The 24,433-nt window shown below is 38.0% G+C and overlaps 1 protein-coding gene and 1 long non-coding RNA gene across 2 annotated transcripts; both read right to left on the bottom strand.

Moving 5' to 3' along the window:
* Positions 1-2,345: 2,345 nt before the first annotated feature.
* On the bottom strand, positions 2,346-2,927 carry LOC113072933 (uncharacterized). The gene is made up of 2 exons (XR_003280408.1): positions 2,870-2,927; positions 2,346-2,484 (listed from the first exon to the last, which is right to left on the bottom strand). It is a non-coding gene; the product is annotated as an uncharacterized LOC113072933 (long non-coding RNA).
* LOC113072938 (uncharacterized) lies at positions 2,888-9,767 on the bottom strand. The gene is made up of 6 exons (XM_026245814.1): positions 9,557-9,767; positions 8,571-8,728; positions 8,284-8,413; positions 7,818-7,909; positions 4,075-4,219; positions 2,888-2,949 (listed from the first exon to the last, which is right to left on the bottom strand). Exons 1-6 carry the CDS (start codon positions 9,579-9,581, stop codon positions 2,888-2,890), a joined length of 612 nt encoding a protein of 203 aa, XP_026101599.1. The 5' UTR covers positions 9,582-9,767.
* Positions 9,768-24,433: the final 14,666 nt, after the last annotated feature.

A 24,433-nucleotide genomic window follows, 5' to 3' on the forward strand; every position in this document is an offset into this window, starting at 1 on the left:
GCCTGGCCCGCAGCTCTGTAAGCCTTGGCCACAAGCGTGGATGAGAACTTACAGGCTTTGGAGGGCAGCTTGGGACCACCACGCCAAGCGGAGGCGCTCTGTGGACACAGTTGCATCGCAACAGAGCGCTCCACCGGGGGAATCCCAACATACCCCTTGGCCGCCCCGCCATCGAGGGCAGTGAAGGCGGAGGAAGAACCAGAACGGTTTCGGGCAGTTAAAGGTGCCCTCCATGAACTAGTTACTTCCTGGTGCACTTCCGGGAAGAAAGGAACCAGAGGGGGGTGCTGGCGATCCGCACGAGCAGCCCCCAGGAACCAATCATCCAGCCTCGAGCGCTCAGGACAGGGCGGAGGATTCCACTCAAGCCCGATGCTCTCCGCTGCCCGGGAAAGCACGGCCGTCAGCTCGGGATCAGACTCGGACAACGCTGGCACTCCCGAGGGAGGCAACGCAGCCGAACCCTCATCTCCCGAGGACTCAAGCCCGCCTTGTGATGCGGCGATCGACATACGGTCCTCTTCGCGAGCCCCGAATGAGATGTCAGGAGCCTGAGAGGGTCCAGCAAACTCATCCGGGAACTCAACCGGCTGCGGCGTATGTGAGGGGGGTGTGGCCCGAGGAGGTTCGCTCGTCGGGGAAGCCCACACGGTAACCCTCAGATCACCCTGGCCACCAGCCGAAGTAGCTCTCTTACGAGAAGAAGAGCTAGAACGGGGTGTGGCAGAGGGGACTCTATACCTTTTAAGGTAATCGAGTCTCGATCTCAACGCCGAGATGGTCATGTCCCCGCAATGAGAACATGAGCCATCCACGAACGCAGTCTCAGCGTGCTGGAAGCCCAGACACGTGACACAGCGATCGTGACCGTCACGAGGAGCGATATATCGACCGCACCCAGAAACACACGGGCGAAATTACATCTTTAAAAAGACGCAAATCGGCCCGTAACTCTTTTGTGAGAGAAATTTGTCTCTTTTAGAGGTGTTGAAGCGCTCAGGGGAACGCGGGAGCTGTCGCAGGAAACCCAGACGAACCGCTGAATCGCGCCGTCACACCAACACCAGCTCTTGTTTGTAAACACTCCGGTGATTGCAGCAAGCGATGTGGTCGGCTCCGAAGCGAAAGCTTGAATGCGAGTTGCTCGCGTTGCTCCTTATATACCCGCTCTGCGGGGCGGAGCTCGCGATGCAAATTCCGCAGACCAAGGTACTTTGTGTACCATTGGCTCGTTTTGTACCACTCGAAGGTGATTGGGCTCTCGGGCGAGATCCCATTCGTAACGTCGAACGTGACCGACTGAAAGGGAACATTCATTCTAACTGAAGGAAGACATACTCCATAGAACTAATGCTGTTAAATAGAGAGAGAGAGAGAGAGAGAGAGAGAGACAGAGAGAGAAAACAGGGCTATTCTTAAACTTTGAGCTCATTATATTGAAGTACAAATCCAAACACCAGAAACGTTATGCATCTTATGAATGATTAAATGTTATGAAAAGTAGCCTATGCGTTTTATTTACTCAAATGCTGTATGGTTGAAATAATATTTTAGTTCACAACTTTAAGTTCCATTGTTTAAAAAAAAATGCTTTATTGGCTAAGGTTTCATAAACCTTCAGTTGTTATGCTCTAAAAATCCATTGCCATTTGTAATTTCACAGTATTTTCAACTCCTAAATCACTAACCTTCAATGTCGCAATTCTATAATTTACACAATTCTATAAAATTCAAATTTACTCAGGCCGATGGCATTTTTAAATACATTCTTTTATTATTATTTATTTATTTATCTTTGAATAATGTAGCCTACATTAAATAGGCTATTTGGATCGTCCCTCATTTTATCTCTTATTTACTTAAAGAATAAGCACTTATTTTTTACAAGAATAAACATGATAGCATATTATTAACTCATAGAAATAATTTAAGCAACCCATACAGAAATGTAATATATGTCAATATATGTAAATTACATATATAATATCAGTTCCCATGTATGTCTGCTGCATATATGAGAATATATGCAAAACTCATATATGTAAAACACATAGACATATATGAAACATATATTTCAAAATATATCAAAAATGGCCGTTTTCATGTAAGTGCCATATATTTTCGCATATATGCACATATATGTGAAATATATGCAAGACGCACATATGTATACATGCATATATGTATTTATTTCCAGAGTACATACTTTCACTTATATTAGGGATACAAATATGCTTCTAATATGATGACACCATGTACTTTCACTTATATTAGTGGTACAACTATGTTTTTTATATATCCTGCATATATATTTATACTCATTCCACAGAACACACAATTCCAGGTCTTTTCAAATAGAAACTTTAATGCATTTTGTTTTTAAATTATTTTTCCTGGACATTGCCAGTCTTAGTTCTGCCATCTTCCCATTCAGGGCTGCTCCGATCTGGCCAGTCGAAACTGAGTGTCTTGACATAACAGCATCTGAAAAGGTAGATTTTAAAGAAAAAAAGTTTTAGGTATAAAGCAGACAAAACACTGGTCAAAAATTAAAGACAAAAATCTTTATTGCTCCTTTATTGCTTTATTGCTAATATGATTGTCCATTTTTTTGCAAATATTTCTATGGGTGTGGTTCAGACGCAGGCACGAAGCCAAAAGGGGTGGTGGTAGCACAGCAGTAAAGGAACCTGGCTAGTATGCTAGTAGCCTGGAATTTGGAGTTTGAAACCCGTTCACCACCGTTGTGCCCTTGAGCAACGCACTTAACCCCAAGTGGTTCTTGAGGAGATCTGACTGAGTCAAGGCTCACAACACTATACATACAGACCTGTGGCAGATGATGTCAAATAGCAAAATCATAACTTACCCATTATAGCTTTCACTTTTATTTCATCCAGGGCGCTTCTTTTCTCCCCATCTCCCCCTTTGAAACCTTGGATTCCCCTCCTGAGGAAAAAATATGGTTTTCAGTATGAAAAATAACCAGTATATAGTTTACGTTTTCATTATCAGCAGAATGACAATCAAAATGGCTGAAAACAGACACATACTGTCGGTCCATTTACATGCACAGCTTAAAGGTGATCTAAGTAACTTTTTTACCTTAACCCTTGTGGATTGTTCAAATTCACTACCCTTTAGAGTTGTTCGGGATGACAACATCCACTCAATTAAACTGCTGTAAAAATGTATCAGATTCATATTTTTTTTTTGCATAAATCTGTTAATCAACCTCAGTCCTGATCAAAACTACCAAATGTTTAAAAAAAATCCAAGATTTTAACTCTTTAATTCCCAAGTTCATAAATTATGTCACTGATTTGGGGAAAAAAACACACAAAATGACTTATTTTCAATATAAAAACAATAACTGTTGTAACAGTGCGTAAATCAGACCTTTCTGTAATGCTAACGCTAATGAGTTTAAAGTTTTGTTAGCACTTTATGAATACCACTGGGACATTGTAATGTATTTTTGTAATAGATCTAATTTTGTCATTTTGGTTACATTTATTTATCCAAAAGTTTTTTATCAAAGAGGGACACACAATTTTATTTTTTATTTATATTTTAATTTATTTTGAAGGTGCATTGTGTCACTGTAAGTTATTAGAAAACTGATAAGCTACATTTTCACTGTTTACAATGGCAGTGCCTGCCATCTCGTTTACAAGCATGTTTTGAGGCTTGTTTCCTGTTACACTTATGCACAAAGGGGAAATTTAGATTAAACTGCATAACTGAAAATCAGAACAAAATAAAGAGTACATTTGTTTTGAGCAATTTCTTTGTCGGTTGTAGTTTGTTTTTAAATTAATAAAAAAAATCAATTAAAATCGAAAATCGGGTTTGGTGTGAAAAAATCTGAGATTTTTTTTTTAAGCCATATCGCCCAGCCCTACCAGCAGCATTTGTCCAAATTTAAGTCTTAACCATTCTATTTCATCAGAAAACAATCTGAAAACAGGGCTTTAAGTGTAAAATACCGAACTTGTCATTTAACATAACAAATGTGCCTATGGAATAAGCATTTTTAACTACACTCTACACTACTGCACAGACAATACTAACCTCTCAAATTACTTTTGATGAGTGTTTCAATGTCAAACACCCCAAGCAGCAAAATCCTTGCCATTGAAGTCCCACTAGATGCCTGGCAAGCAGAGCGCCACACACTTCGTGATACGTAAACACCTGAACCTGGGACAATTTCTTCCTGTTGAACAAAATGAAATAGATAGGCTTAAAAGTTTCGATTCAGTATAGTAAACAAAATATCCAGCATTCAAGATTTATGTACAATTGACTGTGTAAATTGGTCCCAATAGTATAATGTCAAGCATTCCTGGTCCCTACTGTCAATGTTGGAGATGTCATATTATCAATAAGTAGTGTGAAAAAGAGCCATTGCCACAAGGTACCAGGCAATTTGGGAGATTAGATTAGGACAAATTTACAGTAAATTGTATTCGATTATGACCAATTAATATACAGGGTTTTCCCAGGTTTGATCACCCCAAATTTAAGACTTTATTAAGACCATTTTAATGAAAATTAAGACCTACATCGCACCCATTACGCAGTCGTAAAAAACACCAGATTAAATCCCAATAATGACTATTACTAACAAACAAATGTCTTAATTAAAACACATTTATTATAAAAAAAACTCATTCAACAATACACTGCAAAGTGATGTTTTTGGTAAATATCAAACATTCATAACAATAAACAGATAAACTAATTTTTCAAATCGTCTTAGTAAAGTTTCTCAGCATTCAAAGTGCTTCAACCATTGCTTCAGAGGGGTAGACAGATAGGTAAGAGAGATATAGATAGTAGGGGTGTAACGGTTCACAAAATTCACGGTTCGGTTCAATACAATACACTTGTGTCACGGTTCAGTATGTTTTCGATACAGCAAAAAGAAAGAAATGCCAGAGTATTTTATTATTTTTTTAATTAAAATTAACATAATAAAGTATGATATATATTTTTTACTTTGACCAGTGATGGAGCTATAATAGACTCTTCTTAGGAGCATATAAAACAAAACAGCTCCTTGGAAAAAAATAAATGTAGCCTAATATTGTAATAGTTATAAAGTTATATTTTTAGTTCAGATTAACAATTTAATTGTAGCAATTGTATTCATAATGTCAAAATAAAACCAACGTAATGTTACTTGAAAGCATTATAGCCTACTATTCCTGCCAAACTTCCATGGTTGCAGTTAGTGGTACTACAGTAAATCCATGGTGAATGCTGCTGATCTGTGGACACTGGATAGTTCATTCATGGCACAATTTTTCTTCCTGGCTTCCACCCGCTGTTCGATCCTTTAATAACGGAGAAATGTGAATGTTTCTCACTAGATCTTGCAGCGATGTTTTTACTTCTGTGGCGAATTCAAATGTTTTCTTTAATGGATCTCTTATTAGCGCTGTGTAGGGCTGCACTTTATTTGGAAAAAATGACATTGCGATATTTTATTTTTCTGCGATATGTATTGCGATATTTTTTCATACAAAAAAAATGGGGTGAGCACACTTACATTCTCATTTTAAATGATTTAAACATCGACACCATCGTGTCAATTGATTAATATGCGCGAGGGAGAGAGAGCAAGACAGCGCTCTTGTTGTTTGAAGACGGATCGCTCTCTCTGTCTCTCTCGCGCACACTCTCTTCTCACTGTCTCTCTTGCGCGCTCTCTTTGTCTCTCTCTCTCTCTCTGCCCTGTTAAACTTGCATGTGTTTTTCAGTCCTGTTAATGATAAACTTTCCCTCTATGATGGTTAAGCTGTGCAATTAATCCGCGAATCACATTCGTCAAGGGCCGGGGAGCAGCTGTCCCGTACAGTTATTGAATAACAGATCAACTACGACAGCCTACATCGCACATCCTGCGATGTGACTATCGTGGATTCGTACATCGCGATATCGATGCTTAAACGACACATCGTGCAGCCCTAGCGCTGTGTAGTAACAGTGTCGCTTGATCACGATCGGCTCGCGCTGCACTCATCCAAACTGATAAACAGTCCTTCAACCACACAATAACAAGCAGTTTCGTTCCGCTTACATTACGTTTGCACATTTGATGTTGGACAATGTTGTGGTCGCGCCGGCGGCTCTTTATGAGCGCGCTTGCCACGTGCAGCGTGCCTACATTTGAAATAATGAAATTTTGGTCAGCAGGTAAAATGGTCCAACGAACCGCTCAGTTAGAAAATAAACAGTTACACCGAACCGAACGACACTTCCCCATGATGTCTCTCCTCTTGACTGGTTGATTAGAATGTTGATCCATTGCCGCCGGCGCGAAAACTAGGGGTTAACCGATTAAACGTTAAAAATTGCGTAACCGAGTGAAACATTTTGCTCGGTTAAGTGGCGTCAATGGCGTGCATTGAATTTAGTTGTAATACATTTTTGCACTACCAGAGACCGCTAGACCAGTTTTCCATGCGCAGTTTTATCCGTTTACCGTTACATTAACCCATACAATTTGTATTATGCATTTCCTAAACATGCTAATCAAACACTTTGTATGAACAAACCACTAATCTATAAAACACAATCGGTCTTCTGACCTTTTACTATTGTGTTGATATGCGCGCGAGAGAGAGAGCAATACAGCGCTCGTTGAAGATGGCGAGAGTGAGGCGTGCGCGGCCGGGGCTCTCTCACTGTTTGTTCTTATGCGCCCTGTCCACTGATCTAAATAATTCATTGTTACGACGACTTATTCCTTGTTTTAATAAATCGTGGACACGTTGAACTAATTCCCTCCCTCATTTTGATTTAACGAATTACAACATGGCCAAAAACAATTTGATACTATTAATTAGTGAATGCTAAAGACCTATTTTTTTTGTGAATTGGTGAATATTCAGGTGAATTATTTCATGGCCACGAATTAATAATAATTATTAAACTGTTTTTCTTACCTGTGAAGGCCGACTATTCTCGTACAGCTTTTTATTCCTTTTTTTGTTTGTTTTTGTGAATTGGTGAATATTCAGGTGAATTTTTTGTGGCCACGAATTAATAATACCTCAGCACATTTTACAAGACCCTTCTCGATCACAGCGGCAACGAGCACTTTGATCACTTGATTTAAAAAACAAATAAATACTAGAAATTAGACGTTCTCTGGCGTTACACTAAACCCTGTTGAATTTTCACGTTGTTGTTGTTTCCCCCATTTCACCTTGCGTTGCAGTCTGGTTGACTTTGAATAAATAGGCTAGTATAATGAAATTTAAGACCTTCGTTTAAAAAATTTAAGACTTGGACAACGGAATTTAAGACTATTTAAGGCCTTAATTTAGGAACATGTCATTTAAGACCTTTTTAAGACCTTTTTAAGACTTTTAAGACCCCGCGGCTACCCTGATATATAAGACAAAGTGATTGCAAGCAGTTCACATACGTTCCAACAGCACTGCATAAAAAAGTACGGTAACACTTTAGAATAAGGTTCCATTAGTTAATGTTAGTTAATGTGTTAATTAACATGAACAAACAATGAATAATACATTTATTACTGTATTTATTCATCTTCGTTAATGTTAGTTAATGAAAATACAGTTATTCCTTGTTAGTTCATGGTAATTCACAGTGCATTAACTAATGTTAACAAGCACAACTTTTGATTTAAATAATGCATTAGTAAATGTTGAAATTAACATGAACTAAGACTTATAAAAGCTGTAGAAGGATTGTTCTTGCTTAGTTCATGTTAATTAATACATTAACTAACATTAACTAATGGAACCTTATTCTAAAGTGTTACCAAAAGTACTCACTATTTGAACAGGGTTTGAAGGGCTGGGGAGAGACCCTGGACTGCCGAGGTGCATGGAGCTTCTGTTGAGCATTTCTTTTATCTGAGGTATCTCTGCATCAACAGGAAAAAAGGGTGTGAAAGACTGTAGCCAAAAAGTATAAGAATAGAAGTATACTCTTTTGATCCTGTGAGGGAAATTCAGTCTCTGCATTTATTCCATCTATGTATTAGTGAGACAAACTGTTGAAAACATCACGCTTCTTATCAGTCCTTTTAAAATAATGATGTGATGATGTAAGTCCCCATAAACAATTTACACCAGCCAATTTTACTGTGTGGGATGGCAGGCCAGCAGTCTGGTCAATGAATAAGAAACATTGGCAGGTCAAGTTTTATGATCTGACAAAATAAAAGCCTGTATTTAAGTATTTAAGTTTTACTGTGTGTGTGTATGTGTGTGCAGAATGGAAATATAATACATTTACCTGTAAAGATGAATTTTTTTATTTCTAGCAATTCTTGACGCACAAGTGAGAGCTCGTTGTCACTATTTTCTGCTTGTTCTTCCAAGGAAATGGAATCTAGGATTTCAGCCCCTTGATTGTGAATGGCAGCCTGTGGAAACATATAAATTAAATTATTTTAAATTAAACATACAAATTATTGCCTTAGTTATATATATATATATATATATATATATATATATATATATATATATATATATATATATCATTATGGGGTAAAGAGTTAGTAAATTAAACAAAAAACTCACTTTGGTTCCACTGACTGTGGCCACGGCAGTAGGGGGGTCATCCTCATCCTCATCCTCCCACAGACGTTTGGCAACACGGATTCTCTTTCCCACAATGGCGTTGTCTTCGGAATCTTTCTTCGAACGTTTGTCCAACTTTCGCTCCAAAGTATTCATGTCTATTGCAGAGAAATATCAGTCACCATTGCCACTAACACACTGATAGTACCAACAAGGGTCTGAGTTAAAGGGATGCTCCACTTTAAAATGAAAATACTGTCATCATATACTCACCCTCATGTTGTTTTAAACTTGTATGAATTTCTCTCTTCTGCTGAACAGAAAGGAAGATATTTAGAAGAATGTCAGTAACCAGACAGATTCTGGTCTCACTGACTTCCATAGTAGGAAAAAAGATAACGTTATACTATGGAAGTCAATGAAACCAAAAACTGTCTGATGACGTTCTTCTAAATATCTTTTTTTCTGTTATCTGTTTAGCAGAAGAAATTCATACAGGTTTGAAACAACACAAACACATTCCTTGACAACGTGGTTTCGTATTAAGTTATCTATTTATGTTAATATAGCTTATTGCATGGCTTGGTTTAGTATGCGGCCTGTTATTTATTGATAACTGTTAACAAACCGCTGCGAAGTAACGTTACGCCGTTGCCATGAAAAACACAGCGTTGGACGCGGAACGGACTATTTTCTTTTGCGGAAGCAATACATTTTTTTTTTAAATCAATATTTTGTGTCAAATTATTTATTTATTTTGTACGTAACGTTAGCCATGTAATAAGAGGAATAATGTAGCCTATAGCGAGGCGGTTATTATTGAGAATGCAAGCCTTCAGGCTGATGCAAGACCCCTCTGCATTCAGCCAGTTGGGTTTGTTAACGTCTAAAAGTTATAAACCGCCTCGTATTACATTGTCCTTATATTATATCCCTGTGTAACTAATACAAAGCAGTAAAAAAACGTTAGGGTTGCACTTACTTACCTCCAACTGATTGAACGGTAGCCATATTAACGTTAAATGGGGAATCCACCTTTTGGTCGTTTTCCCACACCCCACTCGACGGCAAATTCGTCTTCGTATGTAATCACTTTCCAGATCAAAATTTCGTATGTATTTAATGTGAACAATACTAAATTTCCCCTCATCAACCCCGGCACACCATTTCACAAGCGCATACATGTCTTACTTCTCCTTGTCGTGTCTTCTTCATTAACGTTCATCAGGTTTACGCGGGTGTTGCTATAGTGACAGAACTGGTTTGAAATACTGAAAAAAAATCTCAATAAGAATTTTTTTTATTTTTTTTAAATCAAAACCAATATGTTATTGGTATTGTTATTATTATTATTATTATTATTATTATTATTATTATCTTAGTTTTAAAAATCAGATGGCCGTTACCGGAGGCTACGTAATCCACCAAGTAAATGTGCAAGAAAGCAAGGTCAGACGACAGAGGGTATTTCTAGACTTATTTATGCAGCAATGGCTTTACATCTTGATAAAAAACTATGTAAAGAAATTGACAAAATATTGATTGATTTCATTTGGAAAAATAAAATACATTACATGAAGAAGACAGTTATTATGAATTCATATGAGAATGGTGGCTTAAATGTTTTGGACTTTGCTACATTGAATAATACATGTAAGGTTAATTGGCTTAAACAAATTGTTAAAAATCTTAATTCCATTTGGTGTTGTATTCCCTCCCATATTCTATCAAAACTGGGTGGTATTCATTTTTTTCTTAGCTGTAATTATAATATTGATAAAATACCAGCAAAACTAGCTGAATTTCACCGTCAGGCCTTTTTATCATGGTCTTTGATCCACAAGCACAATTATTCTCCTCATAGGTAATATATATGGAACAATAAGGATATAATATATAAACACAAATCGCTTTATCAGAAACGCTGGTTTGATAATGGCATCATATTGGTGGATCAGTTATTTAATTTGAATGGTTTTCTTTTAATTTATGGTGAGTTTTTGGCACAGTATAAGATTCCTGTTACACCAGGGGACTATGCCAAAGTTTTTGGGGCTATTTCTCCTGAAGTTTGTATGTTATTTAGACATCAGACAAGAATCAACATCCAACAATGGTCTCTGCCTAATGTAATGAGCTCTTATATAGGTAACATCTGTTTTTCTTTTAAATCACACAACAGTTCCATAAGAGCTTTATTTCTACAAGATATTGTGTCTTTGCCTTACGTTAATTCATATTGGAATCGCCTAACAGACAATATTGATTGGAAAATGGTTTGGTTAATACCTAATAAATATTTGATTACAAACAAGGTTAAGGAAGTATCATTCAAAATTATACACAGGATTTACCCAGCCAAAAATTATTTGGTAAAATTCAAATCTGATATCGATATTAGTTGCTCTTTTTGTGTTAGTTGCCCTGAAACTGTGGTACATTTGTTTTGGCATTGCCCTTTTGAAAAACTATTTTGGCAAAATCTATGTGATTTTATTGTGCAGAATATTGATCATCATTTTGTTTTGTTATGGAAATATGTATTATTTGGTATGTTGGAAAACAGCAAAGAAAACGTTTACATGATCAATCTTATTGTTTTACATGCAAAATTTCATATTCACAAATGTAAGTTCTCATGCAAAAAACCTTGTTTTATTTCTTTTAGGAAGGAAATGGAGCATTATATTGATACTATACGATTTTCATTGAAACAAAAAGCAATTAAAACAGTGAAAGTTTGTAAAACAGTGAAAGTTTGTAAAAAAAAAAAAAAAAAGCAAGGTCAGGCAAGGTTCAAATATAGACGAAGAGATACATTTTGATATTAAATTATATTTTCCAAATTAATTCTGGACATTAAGGTTTTTATTTATTTTTATTTTTTATTTTTTAGAAGAACTGGTTTAATAAAGATAATTTAAGTGTAGGTAAATATATTATTCTGACACAGATTTCAGAAGGTGGCGGCAACCAGACACTGTGTGCCAACTGCCATAAAACATATTTATACTTAATGTTGTCCATATATGCGAGAAACCAATACTATACTGTAATATATGCAGATATATGGTATTATATATGGAGGAACTCAAATATTTTCTTCACATGTTTGGACACATAAATGTTCATATCTGTGGCGGGCTTATATTGTGTTCTCAGATAAGTCAAATATATGTATACATATATGTTTCAGGCATATATTGTGTTCTCAGATAAGTCAAATATATGTATACATATATGTTTCAGGCATATATTGTGTTCTCAGATAAGTCAAATATATGTATACATATATGTTTCAGGCATATATTGTGTTCTCAGATAAGTCAAATATATGTATACATATATGTTTCAGGCATATATTGTGTTCTCAGATAAGTCAAATATATGTATAGATATATGTTGAACATATATTGTGTTCTCAGATAAGTCAAATATATGTATAGATATATGTTGAACATATATTGTGTTCTCAGATAAGTGAAATATATGTATACATATATGTTTCAGGCATATATTGTGTTCTCAGATAAGTCAAATATATGTATAGATATATGTTGAACATATATTGTGTTCTCAGATAAGTGAAATATATGTATACATATATGTTGCAGGCATATATTGTGTTCTCAGATAAGTGAAATATATGTATAGATATATGTTGCAGCCATATATTGTGTTCTCAGATAAGTCAAATATATGTATACATATATGTTGCAGGCATATATTGTGTTCTCAGATAAGTGAAATATATGTATAGATATATGTTGCAGCCATATATTGTGTTCTCAGATAAGTGAAATATATGTATACATATATGTTGCAGGCATATATTGTGTTCTCAGATAAGTGAAATATATGTATACATATATGTTGCAGCCATATATTGTGTTCTCAGATAAGTCAAATATATGTATACATATATGTCATGCTATTTAAAATATAAGTACATATATGGCCATATATTACATTTTTGTATGGGAAACTTGAAATTAAATACTATTAAACTAACTTTAAAATCTCAAGGAGTTTATAAGTTAAAAAGGGTAAAATGTCACAGTGCACGTTAAATAGCCTAAACGAACTTGTTTTAACAATATTATTAAAACTAACAATATAATAAGATTTTTTTTTAAATGAACAATTCCTGTATAAAATGGGACAGCAACCTTTATATCAAACATTTTTAAATCGTCCACAGCTGAGCATTGCGAGAGGCGGATCTGCTCCAGAGCACGCGAAGTGAATGTCATTTTCAGAAGCAATAAAAAACAACTACTCTAGATTAGGCCCATGCAGGCAGTTCTGAAGTATATAATACTTATAATTACTGTTAACCCAGAGCAACAAATTTTAACAGATTAATCGCCTGTTTTCATTTACTGCATGTTTTCTTTATTTATTTATTTTTAAACACGCTAAGAAATAAATTAAGTTTGTGAGTCCTGTACAGGTTGCATTTTAACGGATTAATCACCTATTTTCATTTGCTGCATTTTTATTTTATTTTCGATATTATATTATGATTCATGTATAACTTGCATTTTATTACATGTAGAAATAATAACTGCTGGCCTAATAATGTTATAATGTACCAACAGGATATTTTTAATTCCCTTCACTTTACAACAAATCCTTTAAATGTAGCAAATATATCAGAACAAAACAAGAATGAAAAATATATAATTCTAATGGATAAATATAATTGCAGTATATAATAATATAGGCTTAGCTATGAACAAACAAATAATAATAATTTAAAGCTAAGCATAAGGTAAGGTTGGGCTTTCTCTGTATCTAACTCGGGAGAAATCCATTTCCATATTCATGATGTTGCCCATTTGAAGTTTAACTACTATTCATGAGGTAAAATAGGCTTTGTAGTTCACGTGTGTTTCAGTATCGATGGAAAAAAAATCATAATTAACAATATGTCATAAAGTGGACCGCTGCTTGTGCCGAATGTAACGTTGAACCTTTTTCCAGTGAATATGTGCACGAGGCTCCAGTGCGATCAAACAGATAATACTACATTTTTGGTCACACATAAGGCATACTTAAAAAAGTGTTAGTAGTTTTAAAAAAATCAAGAATTATAAAATAGTTAATACTAATTATTGCTAAATGCTGGACCGTTCCCATTTCACTCTGCATATGGAACCTGAAGATTTTTTTTAAACCAAGAATGAACCGAAATGAAAATGAAATGAAAACATTTAGCTTTTTATCCGTGTATATATATATATATTGTGACGAGTCAGCTGCCTCCTCCCTGATTGTCACCGGCACCCCGTCCTAAATCGCCGCCCTTCACCAGGCTCCCGACTGGAGTGGGTGTGTGAGAGGAGGGGCGCTGGACGAGTCAGGGCTGGCGGCGTGTGATGGGGCACACCTGAAGGAAGTGGAGCCTCATTACCGCCGCTGTTTAAAAGCCCAACGCGCCTCTCCTCAGGAGACCGGTCTCTTCCCCGTGCATGCACACTGGTGTCCTCGTGGGTCCAGGAAGGGTGCGTTGAGGGACTCCCGCGCCACCAAGACGTGAGCTGCCGGACCCGCGGTCCGGATGGGAACCGCACCCGTATACACGGCCGACGGGCCAGGATGCCGGGCCGTCCATCCCCTACCAGCGCCGCGGCCAACGAGAGAGACGCGGCCGCTAGGAGAAGCCGCCGCCCCTCGCGCCCCGGACCAAGGAGGGGAGCGCGTGCGGCCGCCGGACTCCGCCCCTTGCCTGGACCCTTCCTTGATGAACACTGCCCGACCTACACAAATCCCGCAGCACAACGAGGACACCAGATTCCCTGTTATTTTGGACACTTTCCCCCTTTTGGCCACTTTTATTCCCTTTGTTTTATGATTTCTGTTAATAAAAGCCTCTCCGAGGCCTGACGCCACGCCCACTGTGTCTGTCTTGTGCTCCTCCCGTGACACTGGTGGAGAATGCGGGCAGGCGGAGCCTAGACAGCGCAGTTGGGAAACGTCTGGTGACGTCACCCCCTCTCGCTTGCAAACGTTCGTGAGAACCCAGACTGGGACGGAGGAAAACTGGGGACAGCCTCCCAGCCACACAAGGGGTAAGTGACTTTTCCATTGTCATTTTACCCTGTGGTTGGTTGAGGCTGTCACTAAAACCCGGTTTCTCTGTCCCTGTTCTGGTGCGCTGCGAGAGGGAGGACCGCCCGGAGAGGAAGCCCCGCCCACTCCGACCGTTTGGAGCCTGGTTGAGGATGGTAGCACTCCCGTGTGGGTGGCGCCCTGGGGACGGGGATGTCGCTTGGGAGGGGGAATGTGACGAGTCAGCTGCCTCCTCCCTGATTGTCACCGGCACCCCGTCCTAAATCGCCGCCCTTCACCAGGCTCCCGACTGGAGTGGGTGTGTGAGAGGAGGGGCGCTGGACGAGTCAGGGCTGGCGGCGTGTGATGGGGCACACCTGAAGGAAGTGGAGCCTCATTACCGCCGCTGTTTAAAAGCCCAACGCGCCTCTCCTCAGGAGACCGGTCTCTTCCCCGTGCATGCACACTGGTGTCCTCGTGGGTCCAGGAAGGGTGCGTTGAGGGACTCCCGCGCCACCAAGACGTGAGCTGCCGGACCCGCGGTCCGGATGGGAACCGCACCCGTATACACGGCCGACGGGCCAGGATGCCGGGCCGTCCATCCCCTACCAGCGCCGCGGCCAACGAGAGAGACGCGGCCGCTAGGAGAAGCCGCCGCCCCTCGCGCCCCGGACCAAGGAGGGGAGCGCGTGCGGCCGCCGGACTCCGCCCCTTGCCTGGACCCTTCCTTGATGAACACTGCCCGACCTACACAAATCCCGCAGCACAACGAGGACACCAGATTCCCTGTTATTTTGGACACTTTCCCCCTTTTGGCCACTTTTATTCCCTTTGTTTTATGATTTCTGTTAATAAAAGCCTCTCCGAGGCCTGACGCCACGCCCACTGTGTCTGTCTTGTGCTCCTCCCGTGACAATATATATATATTAGTGCTGTCAATCGATTAAAAAAAATTAACTAATTAATCGCACAATTTTTTAAAATTAATCGCGATTAATCGCAATTAAAAGACTGAAACTTTTTGGATATGTAAATGTAAAATGTAAATAATTAATGTAAACTCAAGACAAAGAAACTATTTAAATGCAAAATATGATTGTTTATTGGAATTTTTGTTTAACTTGTAACACAGATTTTCTCATGTAAACAACATACCTGCAATAAACCATCAATATCCTCCAAATTAACTGTTGGCTTGAAAGCCATATTTATTACAGAAATAAAAACACAGGCATGTAAGTACCATTTGAATTTCAAAACAATCAATGCCAATAAAAAACAAAAATGATTTCCATGTTGAATTCTAAGTGGACTGCAAAAACATTCCAAAGTATAGTCATTGCCAGTGCTTTAAGTGGGCCGGTATGCACCGGTACCGCCACTTCCAAATATAGCTCTTGAGCACACCGCCACCTCTCCGTGCGCCCAGAACGTGCTTGTAGCGTACCGGTACGCTCATTTGGACATCTGTTTTAATAGAGGTTTTAATCTTTTACCTGCACTGCCGATTTTCAGAGCGCCCTTCACAATGCAAGCGTCCTAATTCATCCCACCCAGAGCAGAAACTACATTACAAATTCACCCTTAAGTTATACAAGTGAATAGCGCATGTGTCGCTTTTCCCACTGTTAAGTGTCAACAACTCAACGTGGCCGGAGAAGGTGTGTGAAACTCGTTGTGAGTTATACTAAAGCAAAATCTTGAGTATTTATTGTCTGATAAACATTAAAAACTGTCTGCGGAGGTTGAGTCGTCCTGCAGCCCCCGCTGGCTGTTCATTGGCTGCAGCATCTTTTTTCTAAGTTCTAAAAAAATACCGTAGACGGCAAGGCACAAATTTAGATATTCATTTATCTAATTAATCTAAAGCCTATGCACAAAGACAATATGATCTTTTTGTCCCCTTTTTGTTTTAAAGCTTGATGAAGAGAGCGCAAGTTGCTGCAGCTGAGGAGGACAGTGATGCACGCGTACAGGAGTGATTGACAGTTCGCGGCACTGTGTACAAAAAACACTCCGCTACACACTTATTTCGTTATTTTCGCTTAAGCTTATTAACGTTAGCGTTACAGAAAGGTCTGATTTACGCACTGTTACAGTCATTGTTTTTTTTTTTTTTTAAACAATGACATTTGAGTTCATGATTTTAATGTTGCTGAAAATCACTTTATCACTCAACATTAACTTTTAATGTTGTTAAAAGTCCTTCCTTGGTCTTATCCATATTTCTTTGCACGTTGAACACACATAGGCCACAACTGGAAATAAAAAAAACTGCAACCGCGTTAATTGCGTTTTTTTTTTTTAACGCGTTAAATATTTCAAATTAATCGAATGCGTTAACGCGCTAATTTTGACAGCACTAATATATATATATATATATATATATATATATATATATATATAGGCCTTATATTTATTTACTGTTTAATAACAATAGCATGCATATGATCCTTTGTGTAAAGGTCTTCTTTTAATTTTTGATGAGTAAACTGTAGCCTAAGACTATCCTACGTTTTGAAATTAACTCACTGTAAATGTTTTAATATTTTTTTTAAGATTTTACAATGTTATATCATAATGTTAATGTTGTTTAACTTACTCCTTTTATCTCATTTTACAATTACATTCATTTCACAATTCGTCCCTTTGCGCCACCTGTATATATAATATACTATTTAGTTAAAGTTATAGTTCAAGTTAATAATGTTTTGCTGAGTAAAATAACAATATATATGGTTGTTTATTCCATTCACCTTATATTTAATTTATTTTTATTTTTTTCCAATTATTACAGCACAGCTGGCCTGTGTCAAAATGCTAGGAATCTAAAGAAATTAAAGGCGAAGAAGTCTTTTTGTTTGTTATCTGGCTCGGCTTGGTGTTCATCTTCAGTTCTCTCTTCACAGCAGTTCAGTCAGTGTACTGTTTGAGTAAATGAATTACTCCGGGATATTGGTTTGTTTGAACTCCGAGGGAGTGTCAGCCACATAAAAAAAGTTAACAGCTTAAGTCATTTGTGGATTAATGCGTATTAGAGATGCAAACAGTTTAAAACGATTCAGTTCGGTTTGGTGAAGTGGTTCAAAAAGATCCGGTAACATCGAATGTTATAATAGTATAGGTAACGTCGTTCGCGAACCGGATATCACAAACTGCTTTGTTTTGAACTCTCTCTCACAACAGACACGGAGGAGAACACAATGCTGAAAAAAGTCGTAGTTTTTGCTATTTTTGGACCAAAATGTATTTTCGATGCTAACTGACCGTCTGATGTCACATGGACTACTTTGATGATGTTTTTCTTTTTTTTTTTTTTATTATGTGTTTATAGTTTTACAGTAACAAAACCGTGGTACAGGTGTCCCATAGCAGTATACACAGTCATCCATCATACAGTCCATCATAAAGTTATACAATGATAGTTCAAGGGTTGAATGAAGGGCAATAGCACCAGTCCAAACAAAAATCAAGAAATAAAGACAATCAACATACTTTCTCAAGGAAATTCCAAAGAGGGGACCAAACACGCCAAAAGTCGTTAGACTTCTGGTGTAAATCACAGGTTAGTTTTTCTAAAGGTAGATATGTGGCAACTTGACTCAACCACATATTGATGGAAGGGACATGTCGAGTGGACCACAACAAAAGTATACATTTTCTCGCCAAAAAGGCACAGAAATGTAACACACATTCTTGATCATGGTTGAGATGTAATTCAGCTTTACAGTTCAAGAGATAGATACTTGGGGATAAAGCAAAAGATTTACCAATAATCTTCTGAACAGCTTTATGTATCTCTTTCCAGTAAGTCTTGATCATATCACAGTCCCAGAACACATGCATGACCGTACCAATATTAGACTTACATTTGAAACACAGTTGGGAAGCATTAGGAAAGATCTTGTGGAGGCGAACCGGTGTTAAATAAGTCCTGTAAATGAACTTGAAGCTTTGCTCATGGTTTGATATTGATGCGCCTCTAAAGAAGATGCCAGAACAGGCCGAAACCCAGTCATCGTCACTGAGATTAGTTCCAAAATCTTTTTCCCATACTAGTTTCAGAGGATCTAAGGAGGAGGAACCGACATTAGAAAACATGGCGTAAAAAACAGAAATCCTATTTTTAAGAGAAACTGAAGAGTACAGTTGTTTTTCTATGTCAACGAGATCTAAGCGTATTCTCTCATCCTTTAGAAGTGATTCCAGAAAATGTCGTAGTTGCAAAAATTTGTAGAAATCCTTATTAGGTAAATTGAATTCTTGTTTTAGCAGTTGAAAAGATTTGAGATGGCCCTTGTCAAAAAGCTGACCTAGCTCCAAAATTCCCCTCAATCTCCAAGAACGAAGACCAATGTTCTGGATAGCAGGGGGTAGATCAGGGTTGAATGAAATTGGAGATTTTAAAGATGGGATGTTTGGAATGTTCAAATACTTTAAAATATCTTTCCATGCTAGGAGAGTGTTTGATACCGTAAAAATATTAGATACTGATTCAATTTTATGTATATTGTAAATAAATGGTAGGGTACACAACAAATTTGGAAAACATCGCAAAGCCTCAATCCCTACCCACTGTGAGTCCATTCTGTTTAAAAACCAATTGATCATATTTTTAATCTGGGCAGACCAAAAATATAACTGGAAATTAGGGAGTGCGACCCCTCCTAATTCTCTGGGTTTCAGTAAAATAGAAAATTTGAGTCTGGGCTTTTTTTTATTCCATATAAATTTTGATATAGTGGAATTTACATTTTTAAAGAAAACAGCAGTTAAATAACAGGGCAGATTTTGAAATAAAAAGTTTAACCTAGGTAAGATGTTCATCTTTATGACGTTAATCTTGCCCAAAAAAGAAATAGGGAGGTTTGACCAATCGGACAGGTCCTGACAAATTTTGGTAACTAATGGGGTGTAATTAGCTTTGAATAAATCACTCAAATTGGGTGTAATGTTTATTCCTAAATATTGAAAACCTGAGGGAGCAGAGCGAAACGGAGAGCCCAAAGCAGCCTCGGGGGGAGCATACAGGTATAAAGCCTGAGATTTATTCAGATTAATTTTATACCCAGAGAAAGTACTGTATTCACTAATAATCGATAGAATTGTGTCAATGGAAGTCTCTGTATATTTAAAATATAATAACACATCATCAGCGTAAAGAGAAATACGATGCTCTTCTGAGTCTACTCTGATACCCTGTATATTAGTATTGGCCCTCATTGCTGCAGCCAGAGGTTCAATTACCAAAGAAAATAAAAGAGGTGAAAGTGGACAACCTTGGCGGCAGCCTCTACCAACCGGAAATCTGCCAGACACTAGACGGTTTGTATTAACCGACGCCATAGGCTGGGAATAAAAGAGTTTAACCAAATTAATAAAATTGTGTCCTAAATTTATCTTCTCCAATATGGCAAAAAGAAAAGGCCACTCCACCCTATCGAATGCCTTTTCGGCATCAAGCGAAACAATTAATGGGGGATCCTTGGTCGTATGTACATAATCTAGAATATTCAGTAATCTACGGATATTGTCAGAACCATATCTAGATTTTATAAACCCGGTCTGATCAGGGGAAATGATAGAAGGAAGGACGGATTCGAGGCGTCGAGACAATGCTTTAGCTATGATTTTGTAATCTACATTCAATCAACTGATTGGGCGGTAAGAGGAGCAATCCAAAGGGTCTTTATCTTTTTTTAAAATGAGGCTGATGATGGCAGAGGACCAAGACTCAGGCATTAAGTTTAGCTCTGAAAGGTGATTAATTGCAGGCATTAGAATTGGGCTAATATCTTGCCAAAATTGCTTGTAGAATTCAAGCGGGAACCCATCTGGGCCTGGGGCTTTGCCTGATGGCATGGACTGAATAGCTTGCCAGATTTCCTCCTTAGTGAAAGGGGCATTTAAAAGAGCTCTGTTTGTTTCAGAAACAACAGGAAGAGAAAAATTACACAGATAATCTGATATATCTTTCATTAAACAACAGCCTTCAGCTTTGTATAAAGTCCTGTAAAAATCTGAAAAAGTATTGTTAATTGTCTGAGGATCAAAAGAGACCTTGCCCTCTGGTGTCCTGATTGCCTTTATAACTCTTTCTTGTTGTGTTTTTTTAAGTTGATACGCAAGTAAACCACTAGGTTTATTTCCGAATTCGTAATATTTTTGCTTACTAAAAAACAGTAATTTCTTGATATGCTCTGTGTGGTCTAAATTTAATTTTGCTTTTGCTCTGTTTAGCTGAATCCAATTGGTTTGATTTGGTGTTTGTTTGTGTTGATTTTCTAGGTGAATCACCTCTGTCTCTAATTCTTTCCTTTTTTTGGTCTTGAGTTTACTCACTAAAGAAGAATAGGAAATAATGTGGCCCCGTAACACCGCTTTAGCGGCATCCCACTTTGTCGCAGAAGAAACTTGAGAGTTATGGTTTTCCTGCCAGTACTGAACTATTTTCTGTTTAAGCAACGTACAGAAGCTGTCATTATTCAAATGTGAAGTATTAAACTTCCAATAATTGAATTTAGGAATGGACAAATTGATATCCAAGTCTAAATATACAGGGCTGTGGTCGGACAAAGCAATAGGGCCAATATAGCAGGATTTCACTTGGTGAATACATTCAGATGGTGCAAAGAAATAGTCCAACCTGGAATAAGAGTTATGGGGGTGAGAATAGAATGTGTAATTTCTGTCTTTCGGGTGTAGCTCCCTCCAAATATCTGCTAGGCCTAAATCTTTACAAACATTTCGTAAAGTACGGGAGGATTTGTGACCTGTCGTGGTCTGCGGAGTGGATTTATCCAAATTATTATCAATTATACAATTAAAATCACCACCTAAGAACCCCAGGTTTCCACAAAACTGGTTAAAATGCAAAACGGTCTCAGATATAAAATTGGGGCAATCAATATTTGGGGCATATACATTTCCAATAGTGAGATGCACTCCGAAAATATAGCCCGAGATTAGTACAAATCTCCCCTCAGAGTCAGACTCTACATAATCCAGATTGAATGAAATGTTCTTGTGAACTAAAATTGCCACCCCCCTACTATTTGACGTATAAGAGGAGTAATATATCTGACCCACCCAGTCTCTTTTGAGTTTACAATGTTCAGTGTCCGATAAGTGGGTTTCTTGTAACAAAGCAATGGACACATGTTCCTTTTTGAGAAATGTCAAAATTTTCTTCCTCTTTATAACGTGGCCGATACCCTTCACATTCCAAGTTACTAATTTGAGAATATCATGCATGCAAACAAAAAAACAAACAAATTAAGATGCTGATGAGCTGATGATGATAAACGTAGATCCTGTATATAAAAGACACCAAGTTTGAACAGAACAGTACCACAAATTGAACACTGAGTTACCCCAAAAAAATCCACCCCCCCAGGCCCCATCCCCAAACGATAGGGCACAAAGAACATCACTAAGTCACAAAATGAGATAAGGAACATAAATAAAGATATCATCGTAATAATGCCACTGAGGAAAAAAGCCCTCTCAAGAATCGCTCCTATATGAATAAAATCCAATACGTAATTAAAATTACTGAACCCAATGATTAAATAATAATAATAATAAATAAAAAAGGGGGTACAGGAAAGGGAAAATTGAGCCTACAACATCTAGATCCCCTTTAAAAAAAAAATAAAAAAAAAGTGATTCAAGGTAGCAAATATTGAAAGCAGCAAAAAGTAGCAACAAAAGTAACCTTAAAAATACATAAATAATAACAATAAAGTGTATAAAAAAAAATAAAAAAAAATAAAAAAGCTACCCTTAATCACTTACAAGTCTGGCGGGTTCAGAAGAAGAAGAAAAAAAAAAAATCCTCCGAAAAATATAGCGTTTATTACAGCTGAAGATGAAAAGAAAAAAAATTATCTGTCCATAGAGTCGAGAAAAACTTGAGCCGAGTTCGGATCATCAAACAAGCGGATCTGTCCCGAGTGTAAGCATCTTAGCCGAGCAGGGTAGGCGAATCCGCGATATATGCCACGGGAGACCATGATCTTGACCACTGAGTTGAACTCGCGTCGTTTCTGCAGGACACTCGAAGAAAGATCTGAGTAAAACCGAAGCTCTGCGCCGTCATGAATAATCTTCTTCTTCAACGCTGCCCTCAGAATAGTTTCCTTTTCCGTAAATCGCAAAAAGCGAACCAGAACACTTCTCGGGGGTGAATTCGGATTACTGGGCGCAAAAGTAGGAGATCTATGGGCCCGTTCAATATCCAGTGTGAGAGAGTCTGCAGGCAGGTCTAGCCATTTGGGAATAGAGGAACGGAGAAATGATACGAGTGGACCGGAACCTTCCGCTCTTTCTGGTAGGCCAACTATTCTCAAATTTTTTCGTCGACCTCTGTTCTCTAAATCGTCCACTTTTGACTGAAGCTGTTCCACTTTGGTATGTAAATTAGCAAGTTGACTCTCGGACACTGCCACTGAGTCTTCTGCAGATGAAATTCTCCCTTCAGCTTCTGTTAAACGGGTCTCAATGCCGTCAATCCTCTCAGTAAGAGCCGCAAACGAATTCTGTAGAGAGGAGACGGATCCAGCTATTCCCTCCAGCCTATTAGTTATTCCCTCAAGACGTGAACCATTGGCTCTTATTTCAGAAAGTACCAGCGCCATGTCCGATTCAACTTCTGTTGGATTAGCATTAGCTTCTGCTAGCGGCGAGGAATGAGTGGTCTTCTTTTTGTCTTTTTCTTTTGCTTTCTGCGAGCGTGTTGATCCGAAAATCGGAAAATCCTTGTCCGAAGTGGGGTCAGACATGACTGAAGGTCTGTAAAATTGTTTAAAACGAAAGATTCGGAGGAAAAAACGTTAATTAGTTGAATATTAGAGCGGAGCCGAGTACTCAAGCAGCCATCTCGCTCTGGGTCACGTGACCACCCCGATGATGTTTTTCTTACCTTTCTGGACATGGACAGTAGACCGTACACACAGCTTCAATGGAGGGACTGAGAGCTCTCGGACTAAATCGAAAATATCTTAAACTGTGTTCTGAATTATAAACTCCTGTTGTAACAGAGCTTATGGTCTACAATAATCCATAAGGAAATGAAAAAATTCTGGGATTTTGTTGAAGGAACCAGATGCAAAAATATGGGATATATCCTTGTGACACTATTCTATAATTCTACAATATATAGCACTGACAATATTGTTCTTATGGACCAGCGACTGCATAGTTTTAAGACTTTAAATTTTAATGTAAAGTATATAAAGCCACCGCAGGGCAGAGACGTTAACTGCAAGTCAGTCGCATGTTAAAATCATTCGCGAAACGGCAAAAGGGACGGATTGCGCACCAAATGTAATTGTAAAATGTTGGTTTGTAAACGGAGATGAAAGGACGAAGTAAAACAACAAAATTATAATATAACATTGTAACATCCTTAACCATTTGAAAATTTACAGTGAGTTCATTTCAAAACGTAGGATAGTCTTAGGCTACAGTCTAAGCCTTCACACAAAGGCATATATATATACCCGATTCCCCAAAAAGTTGGGACACAGCACAAATTGTGAATAAAAACAGAGTGCAGTGATGTGGAAGTTTCAAATTGTGATATTTTATTCAGAATACAACATCGATGACATATCAAAATGTTTAAACTGAGTGGCATCAACACATCTCAAAAAATTCAGACAAAGCCATGTTTACCACTGTGTGTATCCCCTCTTCTTTTTATAACAGTCTGCAAACGTCAGAGGACTGAGGAGACGAGTCGCTTAAGTTTAGGAATAGGAATGTTGTCCCATTCTTGTCGAATACAGGCTTCTAGTTGCTCAACT

The sequence above is a fragment of the Carassius auratus genome, unplaced genomic scaffold, assembly GCF_003368295.1.
Source record: "Carassius auratus strain Wakin unplaced genomic scaffold, ASM336829v1 scaf_tig00011025, whole genome shotgun sequence".
Taxonomy (NCBI): domain Eukaryota; kingdom Metazoa; phylum Chordata; class Actinopteri; order Cypriniformes; family Cyprinidae; genus Carassius; species Carassius auratus.